This window comes from Pelmatolapia mariae, linkage group LG12 (genome assembly GCF_036321145.2).
Source record: "Pelmatolapia mariae isolate MD_Pm_ZW linkage group LG12, Pm_UMD_F_2, whole genome shotgun sequence".
NCBI classification, from domain to species: Eukaryota; Metazoa; Chordata; class Actinopteri; order Cichliformes; family Cichlidae; genus Pelmatolapia; species Pelmatolapia mariae.
This window is the reverse complement of record NC_086237.1, coordinates 33,687,048-33,703,420: the sequence shown is the minus strand read 5'-3', so window position 1 is coordinate 33,703,420 and position 16,373 is coordinate 33,687,048. Positions and strand designations below refer to the sequence as shown.

The window sequence follows — 16,373 nt, the reverse complement described above, 5'->3', positions numbered from 1 at the left end:
GACCCCAGAGGGTTAAACGTTTTTTTTAAAGTAGAGCTGGGCGATATAAGATTTTTTCATATCACGATATGTTTTTTTCATTTCTGGCGATAACGATATATATCACGATATAAGCCAAATAACTATATTTGTAAGATTTAAATGTGCCGTTGCTCACAAGTAAAATGTGAAATAATCTGCAGCTTGTTTTGATTTAAATATTTATTTCCCATAATAAGTTCAACAGGGTAGATGTACTTAAGGAACGTGAGACTTCAGTTTCAGATAAATAAAGGCAAATATTGCAAACTACACAAAAGGCAGCTGCTAAAGCGTTTAAGTTTCAAAATAGAACAAACAAAACAGACTACTAAATTGTCAATTGCACGTATAGAAACAAAATTTTAATTCTAAAAATAAATCTTAGTTCGTTTTACAGAAGAACAGACAAAATTGACTAACTTTTGTCAATATCAAATAAACTGAGAACTAAAAGGAAATTGTCAATCTCTCCTTGTTGTATAGCTTAGCTTTTCAAACAGTTTTAACAGTTACTTTAGTCTGACGCAAGCCGAATGACGAATTAGCGCTTTCAGCCAGAGATTGAGCATGCACCGGTTTATTGTATTTCCAGACTTGCTTTCGGCACAATTTACAGTGCGCGCTACTCTGTTTTTTGTCAGACTTAAAATAGCCGAAATACCTTCACACTACGGAACTTCTATGGCTCTTCCGTTCGACAAGCTCTCTGGCATTGGAACCATCATCGTTTTTTTTCTTCGGTAACCTTCGCTCACGCTCTCGGTTGATTTTTCTCTAGTCGGCAAACTCATTTCCTTCATTACCCGGGCGGCCCGGCTGCAAAAACAAATACACATGTGCGCCTTGGCACTTGTGCCGCACGTAACAAGTCACATGACGTGACGCTGCGGCTGTGATTGGTTCGGCTCTGCGCTACTTAATTTGGATTGGCTGTTTTTAAGAGGACAAGAGAGATGAGGCCTATCGCAATAGTTAAATTTTTCTATCGAGAAAAAGTTATTTCGCAATACATATCGTTATCGTTCTATCGCCCAGCTCTATTTTAAAGTAACGCAATAGTTACTTTTCAAGTAATTAATTACTTTTAGAATATTGTAACTCAGTTCTTCAGCTAATGGGATATCATTTGCATCACTTGCCTCAGTGTCCTTCTCCGTCTTAACCGTTTTACCCTCATCTGCCTTGTTATGCATCTTGCTGTCATCATTGGCCAACTGTAAGATATGACACAGTATGTCATCTTCTACCTTTGCCTCGATGTTCAGTGTTTTACGCACAAGTGCTTTATCGTCTTGCTCTTGAGCTGGTGTTTCTTCATCCACTTTGAAATCATTTCCTGTCTCCGTTTGCTGTTTGTCTCCACATTCTGTGAATTTAGGTTGGGCTTGGTTTTCATTTGTCTGCCTCTCTTCCTCTGGACCGCCACAATCCTCACATGGGGTATCTGTAATTTTCACTTCTGCAACACTTTGTTCCACATTTCCTGTCTCCTGTTCTCTTGCAGTCTCCAGCAGCTCTTGTTGGACAGTAGAGTTTGGTTTTGCATTTTCATGTTGAATGTCTGATTCGGAAGTCTCGCCAGGACTTTCTCTGTTGCTTTCTTGGCATTCCCTGATCTGGAGTGCACTTTTCTCTGTGGTATAGTTTTCTTCCAGGTTCTCAGCTTGTGGAACCTCATCACAGTCTGCAAGGTCCTCCATTTCTACATCTTCTCCGTCCTTATCTAGCTGGTCCATGTTAGACAAATGTTCCTCTTCTGTTACTGGCACATTACCAACGCTTGCCTCCAGCTGATCAAGGCTCACCTGACCCACGAGTTCATGATTCCTCATGACCTGCACAGACAGAATCAAGGTCCAAATTATGATACACTTTTCCAACACATTATATTGGGGTGGGGGTGGGGCACTGATGATGTAGAAGCCTCAAAAACTCATTTATCAAATATAATACACTTGGAGTTATGGGGTTGAGATAAGACTCCCAGTCCTATAGAAGTTTATGGGAAGACAGACATGACATGGTAAACACTTTCCTTGTGAGTTTATGGGCCTAGTTACTGATTTTGGAAGCATACTGAATAAAACATTATTACAACTATTTTGCAAATCATGTTTAAATTGCTTAAAAATGTTGGATTATCTTTTGTCTGCTTACTGCATAGAGATAGCAGTTTCACAGTCAGCCCCTCTCCTTCTCACCACATCTTATTCTTTGAAATAGAGGTGGGCAGTAGAAACGGTATACGGTAGAAACGATATAAATTTAGCCAACGGTAGAGATTTTGACTATACCGCTCTACCGCGATAGCGCATGTTGATGGTGTCCTCAAGCTGCGCCTGTTTTGGTCGAAAGCATTGCAGCGGCTAAAAACAACATCATCTGCAAATTATGCCGAGCGACAGTAATAGCAAAGAGACAAAGCACTTTTGGAATATGGGGAAAGCCAAAAACTGCGCTTCCTCCTCTTCCCTACCATTGATTCATTAATGCTGAATTCTCTCGCAGCTGCTATATTCCCATGTTGTTGCGGTTTATTAATGACTAACCTCGTATTGTGGATGGATTATCTCAGTTGTTCTCCTGACTGAAGTTTGGTCCGTTTACAGCATCCTGCCATGCAATTGCATTTGTTCCTAACCACTAGAAACCCTCACGTTAACTTTTATCGAGTGGGAAAAAGTTGGCGTTCATCCTTTAGCTTCACTGTGCTAATGTTATGCTAACGTAGCTGTGTCGCTAGCAATCACGTAGGACATCATTATATACCAGCTAGTCCAACTTCAGTAACCCTACAAATGTCACTGCTGTTTAGTTTTCTGTCTTCATTTATGTTGGAAGTGATAGCAGAGCTGTACTTTTTAATTTTTTCAGAAATCTCTCAGTCAGAACATGCTATATCATGTTTAGGTGGAAGCTAGCGAGCAAATTTCCTGCTAACTTCTAACTCCATTAAATTTAATAGATTCTGTTTTCATGGATGCCTGGATGTTAAATTTAATTGTTACACCTGGTTACACCTCAGCAACGCTGATCATTTTATTAAAGATGAAAGAATTGAGACTGTTTGTAACCAATGTTCCCTCTAATTTTTCATGTGTCTGAGCGAACACACAAACTCCCTGAGCGAACCCTTGGACCACTGTGAGCGACATCAGACGTGTGCACTGTGGTCACGCCAACATCGAATCCATCCAAGTTACATGGTTTATTAAAATAATCAAATTACAGCATTTACATTTATGTTAGACTACTTTTAATTAACTGCTTTAGCCCACTTATAAATGAAAATTTAAAAAATCTTGTTTATGATCTGTGTAGTATGTTAACACTATTGGAAGTAAAAATAACTTGAACTCCGATTTTGAAAACACAACTTTCTTTTTTTCTTTTTTTTATAAAGCTCTGACTTGTATTATGGGTCTGTGGTCTGGGAGAGAGTCCTGTAACTCTCTATCTGAAAAATATAGTATATAATGACCAATGTTGGGCAATTAATTATATAGTTACTTCTTCAAAAACGTTACTGAGTTTTGCAAACAACAAAGTTTTTTGCAGCTATTTTTTTAATGCAGCCAAGGCGTTTTTAAATAAACATTTCAAACTATTTACAGAACAATCAGCTGTTCTGCATCAAATTTGATGCCACACAAATCATTTGTGCCACTCCAAAAAATAATTTCGGTCCACTATGAGATAAAGGAGAACAACAGCCTGATACCTGCAGGCCTGACAACAGGAGATGTATCACTCCTGTAACACCTGTAACATTCAGCAGTCGCCTCATTGTTCTGACACACACAACAAAATTATTGACTACACTACACACTAACTACACAAGATTTGCGCTAAAGGTCTCAAATCTCTCACATCTCAAAACACCGCCGTCACTCCTAAAACTTCCTCCCGTTTCTTAACAACTAGATGCCACATTGCCATATCATTTTTTGATTGGTCGACATGGTACTTTTTTCAACCAATAGGAAAGGGTCGGGGGGGTGTTTTTGCTCATAGGCGGAGAGTGCTTTCCTTATAAAACGCCGTTTTTACCGTTTCTTCCCGCAGTAAATATAAACAACGACAGTATTCAGGAAGAAAACCAAACATTGTATATATTTTTATCATAACTCTGGTTTTACGTGGCCTATCAACACAATTTAAAAACTGGTATAAAGTCCACACGTTTCCCTTTTTCAATTGTTCCATCTGACCTGCTCACCTCTCCAATGGCTGTACACGTTGTCATTAACGTGGGTTCACTCCACATCAGCCACACCGCTTTGCTAGCTAAAACACCGGTGTCGGCACATAAGGACGCTGTCATAGCCTGTCAACGACGTTGATTGGCTGCATATATACGAATGTGAATCGCATCATTGGCTGGAATATGGGATAAGGTGGCATCGTTCTAATCCCATACGGGAGCAGCCAGTCACTTACTGACTAACACTGCAAAACAGAATTGTTAAAGTTTTAATTTTAATTTCAATTCAGGTTAGATTTTTTTTTGTGCGCAACACAGATTTTCTTTGCGCAGACACCGTGCCAGCAGTGCGCAATTGCGCACGTGCGCAGCTTAGAGGGAACATTGTTTGTAACTCTCAGTGATGCTGCAGTGTTTGTTTGATTTTGGGACCTGAAGTGGACGGAGTTTTGGATTACTACGCAAGGCTCCTGACTACGGCAGCCGTAATGCTCCGGCAATCCATCAAGCGGTGCGCTTTCATAGCTCTCCAAAGTCGTACTAAAACATTTTATGATTTCTGCGTGCCGTGTAACCAGTGACGGGAATAACGGCATTACTTTTTTCAGTAACGAGTAATCTAACTAATTACTATTCCTATCGTTACAACGCCTTTACAGTTACTAACAAGAAAACGCGGTCCGTTACTATTTTTCAACAAACAGACGGTTGAAGCTGTGTTCAGTTTACCGCATCTTATATCAGTTGCACGGAAGTAGCTGACTACATAAGTACAGCCTTAAGCAGCTGCGCGCTCCCGCGGACGGTAATCACGATCACTGTCTAGCACAACACCTGGATCCAAGGGGGCAAAACAATCGCACGAGTGCTGCTGTTTGACTGAAGCAGAAGAATAAAGTAGTCGTGGTAAGCCAGTCACATGACCACTTAAAGACAAAGCAACAAGGTGATATATACCAGTTTTTAAATTGTGTTGATAGGCCACGAAAAACCAAAGTCATGATGAACAATATATACGTGTGTTTTTCCTCAATAGTTTCGTCACGTTAGCGCTAGCACTGACACATCGATTGCAGCTCTCTCACTCTAGATCGTCTGTTAGGTCGATCTAGAGTGACCTAAAAAAAAAAAACGGGAAGCTTTAAGATTGACGGCGAGAGAGAGAGCGAGCAGGAAAAGAGAGAGCGAGTTTTGAGATGTGGGAGATTTGTGATGTTTAGCGTGTTTGGGGTGTGTACTTAATGTGTTGTCTTGTGTAGTTAGTGTGTAGTGTTGTGGATAGTTTTGTGTTGTGTGTCAGAACAATGAGGCGACTGCTGTCTCCAGGTAGAAACAGGAGTGATACACCTGCTGCTGTCAGACCTGGCTGTGATGTTCTCCTTTATAGTGGACAGAAATTATTTTTTGGAGTGGCACAAATAATTTGTGTGGCATCACCTGATTGTTCTGTAAATTGTTTGAAATGGTTATTTTAAAAAGGGTAAAAGGTAAATGGCTGCAAATAACTGTTGTTTGCAAAACTTGTGCATAGGATTTTAAAATTGACAATTTATATTGGCATTTAAAGTTATGAAATATGATTCATTAAACATGTTTCTGGTTGTTACAGTAAAAAAAATAAACTTTTTCTACTATGATTTTATGGTTTTTGTCTGATTTTAGATCAATTGTGTTAATAGAATATGTCAAAATGAAAACATGACTGTAAATTCAGGCACGTGAGGTTGTGCTGAAAAGAATGATACCAAACAAGGCAAAGTAAATAGTTTTTAAAGGTAAAATGTGGAGGGGAAAATCAAAAGTAGTAAAAAATGGCTAATTATACCCTGGACCCCAGAGGGTTAAACGTTTTTTTTAAAGTAGAGCTGGGCGATATAAGATTTTTTCATATCACGATATGTTTTTTTCATTTCTGGCGATAACGATATATATCACGATATAAGCCAAATAACTATATTTGTAAGATTTAAATGTGCCGTTGCTCACAAGTAAAATGTGAAATAATCTGCAGCTTGTTTTGATTTAAATATTTATTTCCCATAATAAGTTCAACAGGGTAGATGTACTTAAGGAACGTGAGACTTCAGTTTCAGATAAATAAAGGCAAATATTGCAAACTACACAAAAGGCAGCTGCTAAAGCGTTTAAGTTTCAAAATAGAACAAACAAAACAGACTACTAAATTGTCAATTGCACGTATAGAAACAAAATTTTAATTCTAAAAATAAATCTTAGTTCGTTTTACAGAAGAACAGACAAAATTGACTAACTTTTGTCAATATCAAATAAACTGAGAACTAAAAGGAAATTGTCAATCTCTCCTTGTTGTATAGCTTAGCTTTTCAAACAGTTTTAACAGTTACTTTAGTCTGACGCAAGCCGAATGACGAATTAGCGCTTTCAGCCAGAGATTGAGCATGCACCGGTTTATTGTATTTCCAGACTTTCTTTCGGCACAATTTACAGTGCGCGCTACTCTGTTTTTTGTCAGACTTAAAATAGCCGAAATACCTTCACACTACGGAACTTCTATGGCTCTTCCGTTCGACAAGCTCTCTGGCATTGGAACCATCATCGTTTTTTTTCTTCGGTAACCTTCGCTCACGCTCTCGGTTGATTTTTCTCTAGTCGGCAAACTCATTTCCTTCATTACCCGGGCGGCCCGGCTGCAAAAACAAATACACATGTGCGCCTTGGCACTTGTGCCGCACGTAACAAGTCACATGACGTGACGCTGCGGCTGTGATTGGTTCGGCTCTGCGCTACTTAATTTGGATTGGCTGTTTTTAAGAGGACAAGAGAGATGAGGCCTATCGCAATAGTTAAATTTTTCTATCGAGAAAAAGTTATTTCGCAATACATATCGTTATCGTTCTATCGCCCAGCTCTATTTTAAAGTAACGCAATAGTTACTTTTCAAGTAATTAATTACTTTTAGAATATTGTAACTCAGTTCTTCAGCTAATGGGATATCATTTGCATCACTTGCCTCAGTGTCCTTCTCCGTCTTAACCGTTTTACCCTCATCTGCCTTGTTATGCATCTTGCTGTCATCATTGGCCAACTGTAAGATATGACACAGTATGTCATCTTCTACCTTTGCCTCGATGTTCAGTGTTTTACGCACAAGTGCTTTATCGTCTTGCTCTTGAGCTGGTGTTTCTTCATCCACTTTGAAATCATTTCCTGTCTCCGTTTGCTGTTTGTCTCCACATTCTGTGAATTTAGGTTGGGCTTGGTTTTCATTTGTCTGCCTCTCTTCCTCTGGACCGCCACAATCCTCACATGGGGTATCTGTAATTTTCACTTCTGCAACACTTTGTTCCACATTTCCTGTCTCCTGTTCTCTTGCAGTCTCCAGCAGCTCTTGTTGGACAGTAGAGTTTGGTTTTGCATTTTCATGTTGAATGTCTGATTCGGAAGTCTCGCCAGGACTTTCTCTGTTGCTTTCTTGGCATTCCCTGATCTGGAGTGCACTTTTCTCTGTGGTATAGTTTTCTTCCAGGTTCTCAGCTTGTGGAACCTCATCACAGTCTGCAAGGTCCTCCATTTCTACATCTTCTCCGTCCTTATCTAGCTGGTCCATGTTAGACAAATGTTCCTCTTCTGTTACTGGCACATTACCAACGCTTGCCTCCAGCTGATCAAGGCTCACCTGACCCACGAGTTCATGATTCCTCATGACCTGCACAGACAGAATCAAGGTCCAAATTATGATACACTTTTCCAACACATTATATTGGGGTGGGGGTGGGGCACTGATGATGTAGAAGCCTCAAAAACTCATTTATCAAATATAATACACTTGGAGTTATGGGGTTGAGATAAGACTCCCAGTCCTATAGAAGTTTATGGGAAGACAGACATGACATGGTAAACACTTTCCTTGTGAGTTTATGGGCCTAGTTACTGATTTTGGAAGCATACTGAATAAAACATTATTACAACTATTTTGCAAATCATGTTTAAATTGCTTAAAAATGTTGGATTATCTTTTGTCTGCTTACTGCATAGAGATAGCAGTTTCACAGTCAGCCCCTCTCCTTCTCACCACATCTTATTCTTTGAAATAGAGGTGGGCAGTAGAAACGGTATACGGTAGAAACGATATAAATTTAGCCAACGGTAGAGATTTTGACTATACCGCTCTACCGCGATAGCGCATGTTGATGGTGTCCTCAAGCTGCGCCTGTTTTGGTCGAAAGCATTGCAGCGGCTAAAAACAACATCATCTGCAAATTATGCCGAGCGACAGTAATAGCAAAGAGACAAAGCACTTTTGGAATATGGGGAAAGCCAAAAACTGCGCTTCCTCCTCTTCCCTACCATTGATTCATTAATGCTGAATTCTCTCGCAGCTGCTATATTCCCATGTTGTTGCGGTTTATTAATGACTAACCTCGTATTGTGGATGGATTATCTCAGTTGTTCTCCTGACTGAAGTTTGGTCCGTTTACAGCATCCTGCCATGCAATTGCATTTGTTCCTAACCACTAGAAACCCTCACGTTAACTTTTATCGAGTGGGAAAAAGTTGGCGTTCATCCTTTAGCTTCACTGTGCTAATGTTATGCTAACGTAGCTGTGTCGCTAGCAATCACGTAGGACATCATTATATACCAGCTAGTCCAACTTCAGTAACCCTACAAATGTCACTGCTGTTTAGTTTTCTGTCTTCATTTATGTTGGAAGTGATAGCAGAGCTGTACTTTTTAATTTTTTCAGAAATCTCTCAGTCAGAACATGCTATATCATGTTTAGGTGGAAGCTAGCGAGCAAATTTCCTGCTAACTTCTAACTCCATTAAATTTAATAGATTCTGTTTTCATGGATGCCTGGATGTTAAATTTAATTGTTACACCTGGTTACACCTCAGCAACGCTGATCATTTTATTAAAGATGAAAGAATTGAGACTGTTTGTAACCAATGTTCCCTCTAATTTTTCATGTGTCTGAGCGAACACACAAACTCCCTGAGCGAACCCTTGGACCACTGTGAGCGACATCAGACGTGTGCACTGTGGTCACGCCAACATCGAATCCATCCAAGTTACATGGTTTATTAAAATAATCAAATTACAGCATTTACATTTATGTTAGACTACTTTTAATTAACTGCTTTAGCCCACTTATAAATGAAAATTTAAAAAATCTTGTTTATGATCTGTGTAGTATGTTAACACTATTGGAAGTAAAAATAACTTGAACTCCGATTTTGAAAACACAACTTTCTTTTTTTCTTTTTTTTATAAAGCTCTGACTTGTATTATGGGTCTGTGGTCTGGGAGAGAGTCCTGTAACTCTCTATCTGAAAAATATAGTATATAATGACCAATGTTGGGCAATTAATTATATAGTTACTTCTTCAAAAACGTTACTGAGTTTTGCAAACAACAAAGTTTTTTGCAGCTATTTTTTTAATGCAGCCAAGGCGTTTTTAAATAAACATTTCAAACTATTTACAGAACAATCAGCTGTTCTGCATCAAATTTGATGCCACACAAATCATTTGTGCCACTCCAAAAAATAATTTCGGTCCACTATGAGATAAAGGAGAACAACAGCCTGATACCTGCAGGCCTGACAACAGGAGATGTATCACTCCTGTAACACCTGTAACATTCAGCAGTCGCCTCATTGTTCTGACACACACAACAAAATTATTGACTACACTACACACTAACTACACAAGATTTGCGCTAAAGGTCTCAAATCTCTCACATCTCAAAACACGGCCGTCACTCCTAAAACTTCCTCCCGTTTCTTAACAACTAGATGCCACATTGCCATATCATTTTTTGATTGGTCGACATGGTACTTTTTTCGACCAATAGGAAAGGGTCGGGGGGGTGTTTTTGCTCATAGGCGGAGAGTGCTTTCCTTATAAAACGCCGTTTTTACCGTTTCTTCCCGCAGTAAATATAAACAACGACAGTATTCAGGAAGAAAACCAAACATTGTATATATTTTTATCATAACTCTGGTTTTACGTGGCCTATCAACACAATTTAAAAACTGGTATAAAGTCCACACGTTTCCCTTTTTCAATTGTTCCATCTGACCTGCTCACCTCTCCAATGGCTGTACACGTTGTCATTAACGTGGGTTCACTCCACATCAGCCACACCGCTTTGCTAGCTAAAACACCGGTGTCGGCACATAAGGACGCTGTCATAGCCTGTCAACGACGTTGATTGGCTGCATATATACGAATGTGAATCGCATCATTGGCTGGAATATGGGATAAGGTGGCATCGTTCTAATCCCATACGGGAGCAGCCAGTCACTTACTGACTAACACTGCAAAACAGAATTGTTAAAGTTTTAATTTTAATTTCAATTCAGGTTAGATTTTTTTTTGTGCGCAACACAGATTTTCTTTGCGCAGACACCGTGCCAGCAGTGCGCAATTGCGCACGTGCGCAGCTTAGAGGGAACATTGTTTGTAACTCTCAGTGATGCTGCAGTGTTTGTTTGATTTTGGGACCTGAAGTGGACGGAGTTTTGGATTACTACGCAAGGCTCCTGACTACGGCAGCCGTAATGCTCCGGCAATCCATCAAGCGGTGCGCTTTCATAGCTCTCCAAAGTCGTACTAAAACATTTTATGATTTCTGCGTGCCGTGTAACCAGTGACGGGAATAACGGCATTACTTTTTTCAGTAACGAGTAATCTAACTAATTACTATTCCTATCGTTACAACGCCTTTACAGTTACTAACAAGAAAACGCGGTCCGTTACTATTTTTCAACAAACAGACGGTTGAAGCTGTGTTCAGTTTACCGCATCTTATATCAGTTGCACGGAAGTAGCTGACTACATAAGTACAGCCTTAAGCAGCTGCGCGCTCCCGCGGACGGTAATCACGATCACTGTCTAGCACAACACCTGGAGCCAAGGGGGCAAAACAATCACACGAGTGCTGCTGTTTGACTGAAGCAGAAGAATAAAGTAGTCGTGGCAAGCCAGTCACATGACCACTTAAAGACTAAGCAACAAGGTGATATATACCAGTTTTTAAATTGTGTTGATAGGCCACGAAAAACCAAAGTCATGATGAACAATATATACGTGTGTTTTTCCTCAATAGTTTCGTCACGTTAGCGCTAGCACTGACACATCGATTGCAGCTCTCTCACTCTAGATCGTCTGTTAGGTCGATCTAGAGTGACCTAAAAAAAAAAACGGGAAGCTTTAAGATTGACGGCGAGAGAGAGAGCGAGCAGGAAAAGAGAGAGCGAGTTTTGAGATGTGGGAGATTTGTGATGTTTAGCGTGTTTGGGGTGTGTACTTAATGTGTTGTCTTGTGTAGTTAGTGTGTAGTGTTGTGGATAGTTTTGTGTTGTGTGTCAGAACAATGAGGCGACTGCTGTCTCCAGGTAGAAACAGGAGTGATACACCTGCTGCTGTCAGACCTGGCTGTGATGTTCTCCTTTATAGTGGACAGAAATTATTTTTTGGAGTGGCACAAATAATTTGTGTGGCATCACCTGATTGTTCTGTAAATTGTTTGAAATGGTTATTTTAAAAAGGGTAAAAGGTAAATGGCTGCAAATAACTGTTGTTTGCAAAACTTGTGCATAGGATTTTAAAATTGACAATTTATATTGGCATTTAAAGTTATGAAATATGATTCATTAAACATGTTCCTGGTTGTTACAGTAAAAAAAATTAACTTTTTCTACTATGATTTTATGGTTTTTGTCTGATTTTAGATCAATTGTGTTAATAGAATATGTCAAAATGAAAACATGACTGTAAATTCAGGCACGTGAGGTTGTGCTGAAAAGAATGATACCAAACAAGGCAAAGTAAATAGTTTTTAAAGGTAAAATGTGGAGGGGAAAATCAAAAGTAGTAAAAAATGGCTAATTATACCCTGGACCCCAGAGGGTTAAACGTTTTTTTTAAAGTAGAGCTGGGCGATACAAGATTTTTTCATATCACGATATGTTTTTTTCATTTCTGGCGATAACGATATATATCACGATATAAGCCAAATAACTATATTTGTAAGATTTAAATGTGCCGTTGCTCACAAGTAAAATGTGAAATAATCTGCAGCTTGTTTTGATTTAAATATTTATTTCCCATAATAAGTTCAACAGGGTAGATGTACTTAAGGAACGTGAGACTTCAGTTTCAGATAAATAAAGGCAAATATTGCAAACTACACAAAAGGCAGCTGCTAAAGCGTTTAAGTTTCAAAATAGAACAAACAAAACAGACTACTAAATTGTCAATTGCACGTAGAAACAAAATTTTAATTCTAAAAATAAATCTTAGTTCGTTTTACAGAAGAACAGACAAAATTGACTAACTTTTGTCAATATCAAATAAACTGAGAACTAATCTCTCCTTGTTGTATAGCTTAGCTTTTCAAACAGTTTTAACAGTTACTTTAGTCTGACGCAAGCCGAATGACGAATTAGCGCTTTCAGCCAGAGATTGAGCATGCACCGGTTTATTGTATTTCCAGACTTGCTTTCGGCACAATTTACAGTGCGCGCTACTCTGTTTTTTGTCAGACTTAAAATAGCCGAAATACCTTCACACTACGCAACTTCTATGGCTCTTCCGTTCGACAAGCTCTCTGGCATTGGAACCATCATCGTTTTTTTTCTTCGGTAACCTTCGCTCACGCTCTCGGTTGATTTTTCTCTAGTCGGCAAACTCATTTCCTTCATTACCCGGGCGGCCCGGCTGCAAAAACAAATACACATGTGCGCCTTGGCACTTGTGCCGCACGTAACAAGTCACATGACGTGACGCTGCGGCTGTGATTGGTTCGGCTCTGCGCTACTTAATTTGGATTGGCTGTTTTTAAGAGGACAAGAGAGATGAGGCCTATCGCAATAGTTAAATTTTTCTATCGAGAAAAAGTTATTTCGCAATACATATCGTTATCGTTCTATCGCCCAGCTCTATTTTAAAGTAACGCAATAGTTACTTTTCAAGTAATTAATTACTTTTAGAATATTGTAACTCAGTTCTTCAGCTAATGGGATATCATTTGCATCACTTGCCTCAGTGTCCTTCTCCGTCTTAACCGTTTTACCCTCATCTGCCTTGTTATGCATCTTGCTGTCATCATTGGCCAACTGTAAGATATGACACAGTATGTCATCTTCTACCTTTGCCTCGATGTTCAGTGTTTTACGCACAAGTGCTTTATCGTCTTGCTCTTGAGCTGGTGTTTCTTCATCCACTTTGAAATCATTTCCTGTCTCCGTTTGCTGTTTGTCTCCACATTCTGTGAATTTAGGTTGGGCTTGGTTTTCATTTGTCTGCCTCTCTTCCTCTGGACCGCCACAATCCTCACATGGGGTATCTGTAATTTTCACTTCTGCAACACTTTGTTCCACATTTCCTGTCTCCTGTTCTCTTGCAGTCTCCAGCAGCTCTTGTTGGACAGTAGAGTTTGGTTTTGCATTTTCATGTTGAATGTCTGATTCGGAAGTCTCGCCAGGACTTTCTCTGTTGCTTTCTTGGCATTCCCTGATCTGGAGTGCACTTTTCTCTGTGGTATAGTTTTCTTCCAGGTTCTCAGCTTGTGGAACCTCATCACAGTCTGCAAAAAGGTCCTCCATTTCTACATCTTCTCCGTCCTTATCTAGCTGGTCCATGTTAGACAAATGTTCCTCTTCTGTTACTGGCACATTACCAACGCTTGCCTCCAGCTGATCAAGGCTCACCTGACCCACGAGTTCATGATTCCTCATGACCTGCACAGACAGAATCAAGGTCCAAATTATGATACACTTTTCCAACACATTATATTGGGGTGGGGGTGGGGCACTGATGATGTAGAAACCTCAAAAACTCATTTATCAAATATAATACACTTGGAGTTATGGGGTTGAGATAAGACTCCCAGTCCTATAGAAGTTTATGGGAAGACAGACATGACATGGTAAACACTTTCCTTGTGAGTTTATGGGCCTAGTCACTGATTTTGGAAGCATACTGAATAAAACATTATTACAACTATTTTGCAAATCATGTTTAAATTGCTTAAAAATGTTGGATTATCTTTTGTCTGCTTACTGCATAGAGATAGCAGTTTCACAGTCAGCCCCTCTCCTTCTCACCACATCTTATTCTTTGAAATAGAGGTGGGCAGTAGAAACGGTATACGGTAGAAACGATATAAATTTAGCCAACGGTAGAGATTTTGACTATACCGCTCTACCGCGATAGCGCATGTTGATGGTGTCCTCAAGCTGCGCCTGTTTTGGTCGAAAGCATTGCAGCGGCTAAAAACAACATCATCTGCAAATTATGCCGAGCGACAGTAATAGCAAAGAGACAAAGCACTTTTGGAATATGGGGAAAGCCAAAAACTGCGCTTCCTCCTCTTCCCTACCATTGATTCAGTAATGCTGAATTCTCTCGCAGCTGCTATATTCCCATGTTGTTGCGGTTTATTAATGACTAACCTCGTATTGTGGCTGGATTATCTCAGTTGTTCTCCTGACTGAAGTTTGGTCCGTTTACAGCATCCTGCCATGCAATTGCATTTGTTCCTAACCACTAGAAACCCTCACGTTAACTTTTATCGAGTGGGAAAAAGTTGGCGTTCATCCTTTAGCTTCACTGTGCTAATGTTATGCTAACGTAGCTGTGTCGCTAGCAATCACGTAGGACATCATTATATACCAGCTAGTCCAACTTCAGTAACCCTACAAATGTCACTGCTGTTTAGTTTTCTGTCTTCATTTATGTTGGAAGTGATAGCAGAGCTGTACTTTTTAATTTTTTCAGAAATCTCTCAGTCAGAACATGCTATATCATGTTTAGGTGGAAGCTAGCTGGATTACTCCGCAAGGCTTCTGACTACGGCAGCCGTAATGCTTCGGCAATCCATCAAGCGGTGCGCTTTCATAGCTCTCCAAAGTCGTACTAAAACATTTTTTGACAGATTTCTGCGCGCCGTGTAACACAAAATCGGTTTGAGGTCAGTAAGCACAACCAGAATTCATACATAAGGCACACTGTCGATTTTTGAGAAAATTAAAGGATTTTAAGTGTGCCCTATAGTGTGTAAAATACGTTATACAGAAGAAAAGAATATATCGTGATATATATCGTTACCGCACATGCTTCAAATTATACCGTGATATGGATTTTAGGCCATATCGCCCAGCCCTACTTTGAAACTAATATGGTTGTGGTGAAAATGCTAATCTTGGGGCATCAAAACACAATTTCAGAAACCAACGGATGATGTCACAGTAGTTGTCCATGTCCATCTTTGACATTACCTATGGTTTAATCCCTGTAAATGTAGCACTTTTTAATAGCCAAGGAATTGGGGTAGGATATGCACTGCATCACTCCATTAGGTACAATCTTAATCAATATTAAACAGATTTGTGGCAAAGTTTTTGGATTACAAAAACATTCAGACTAAAGGAATTAAATGGCCCAGTGCCAATGTCTCCGTAGCATTATGTGAATAAAACCATTCTCTTGCAAAAGTAAGTCCACTGCCTATATGTAGCTTGTGAAAGTGATGCAGTGCTACTAAACAAGATGCATGGTTGACATTTAAAAATGTCATTCTGATTAATTCTTTATGTTCATTTTTATATCTATTCATATTTTTAGGATGTATGCTCCCACTCTCTTTCGTTGGCTACTCCTTTCAAAAATCTGACATGTTGACATCTGACATCTAATTGCTGCTTACATTTTTATAGGCTTAAATAACTTCATTCTTCATTCAACTTCATTTTCTCTTGATTTTCTAAATCTTCATGGTTATGACAGCAGTGTGTAGAACAAAAGCACCGTCCGCCCATCAGTTAAAGAGAATACCTTTTTTGACTCAAAGGAATTCCAAGGATGCACAGAAGGCTTTAGAGAAATCCTCACCTGATGCTTATCGCTCAGGTGTGCCTCCAAATCACTCAGCCGGGTGCAGTCGAAATAGCACAGCCGACACTTGTAGGGTTTGATGTCATCGTGCCTCATCATGTGCAAACGCAGGTTTTCTGGGCTGCCACTGGTGAAAGTACATTTGTGACAGCGGAAGATGATGCCTTGAAGGTAACGTGACAGTTTGGGGCGACGAACCTCTATTGGCACTACACGTTCCTCTGAAAAAAAAAGAAAAAAAAAGGGAATGCTTATGTGACAGCGTCAG

The 16,373-nt window shown here is 39.6% G+C and overlaps 1 protein-coding gene across 1 annotated transcript in view; it reads right to left on the bottom strand.

Annotated features, from left to right (window-relative positions):
- LOC134638411 (zinc finger protein 462-like) overlaps positions 1 to 16,373 on the bottom strand; it is a 33,811-nt gene that overhangs the window by 7,481 nt on the left and 9,957 nt on the right. Inside the window, exons 9-12 of the mRNA XM_063489000.1 lie at positions 16,103 to 16,326; positions 13,252 to 13,950; positions 7,215 to 7,910; positions 1,161 to 1,856 (exon numbers count right to left, since the gene is read on the bottom strand). Coding sequence (XP_063345070.1) covers positions 1,161 to 1,856; positions 7,215 to 7,910; positions 13,252 to 13,950; positions 16,103 to 16,326 — 2,315 coding nt within the window. The remainder of the gene's footprint in view (positions 1 to 1,160; positions 1,857 to 7,214; positions 7,911 to 13,251; positions 13,951 to 16,102; positions 16,327 to 16,373) is intronic.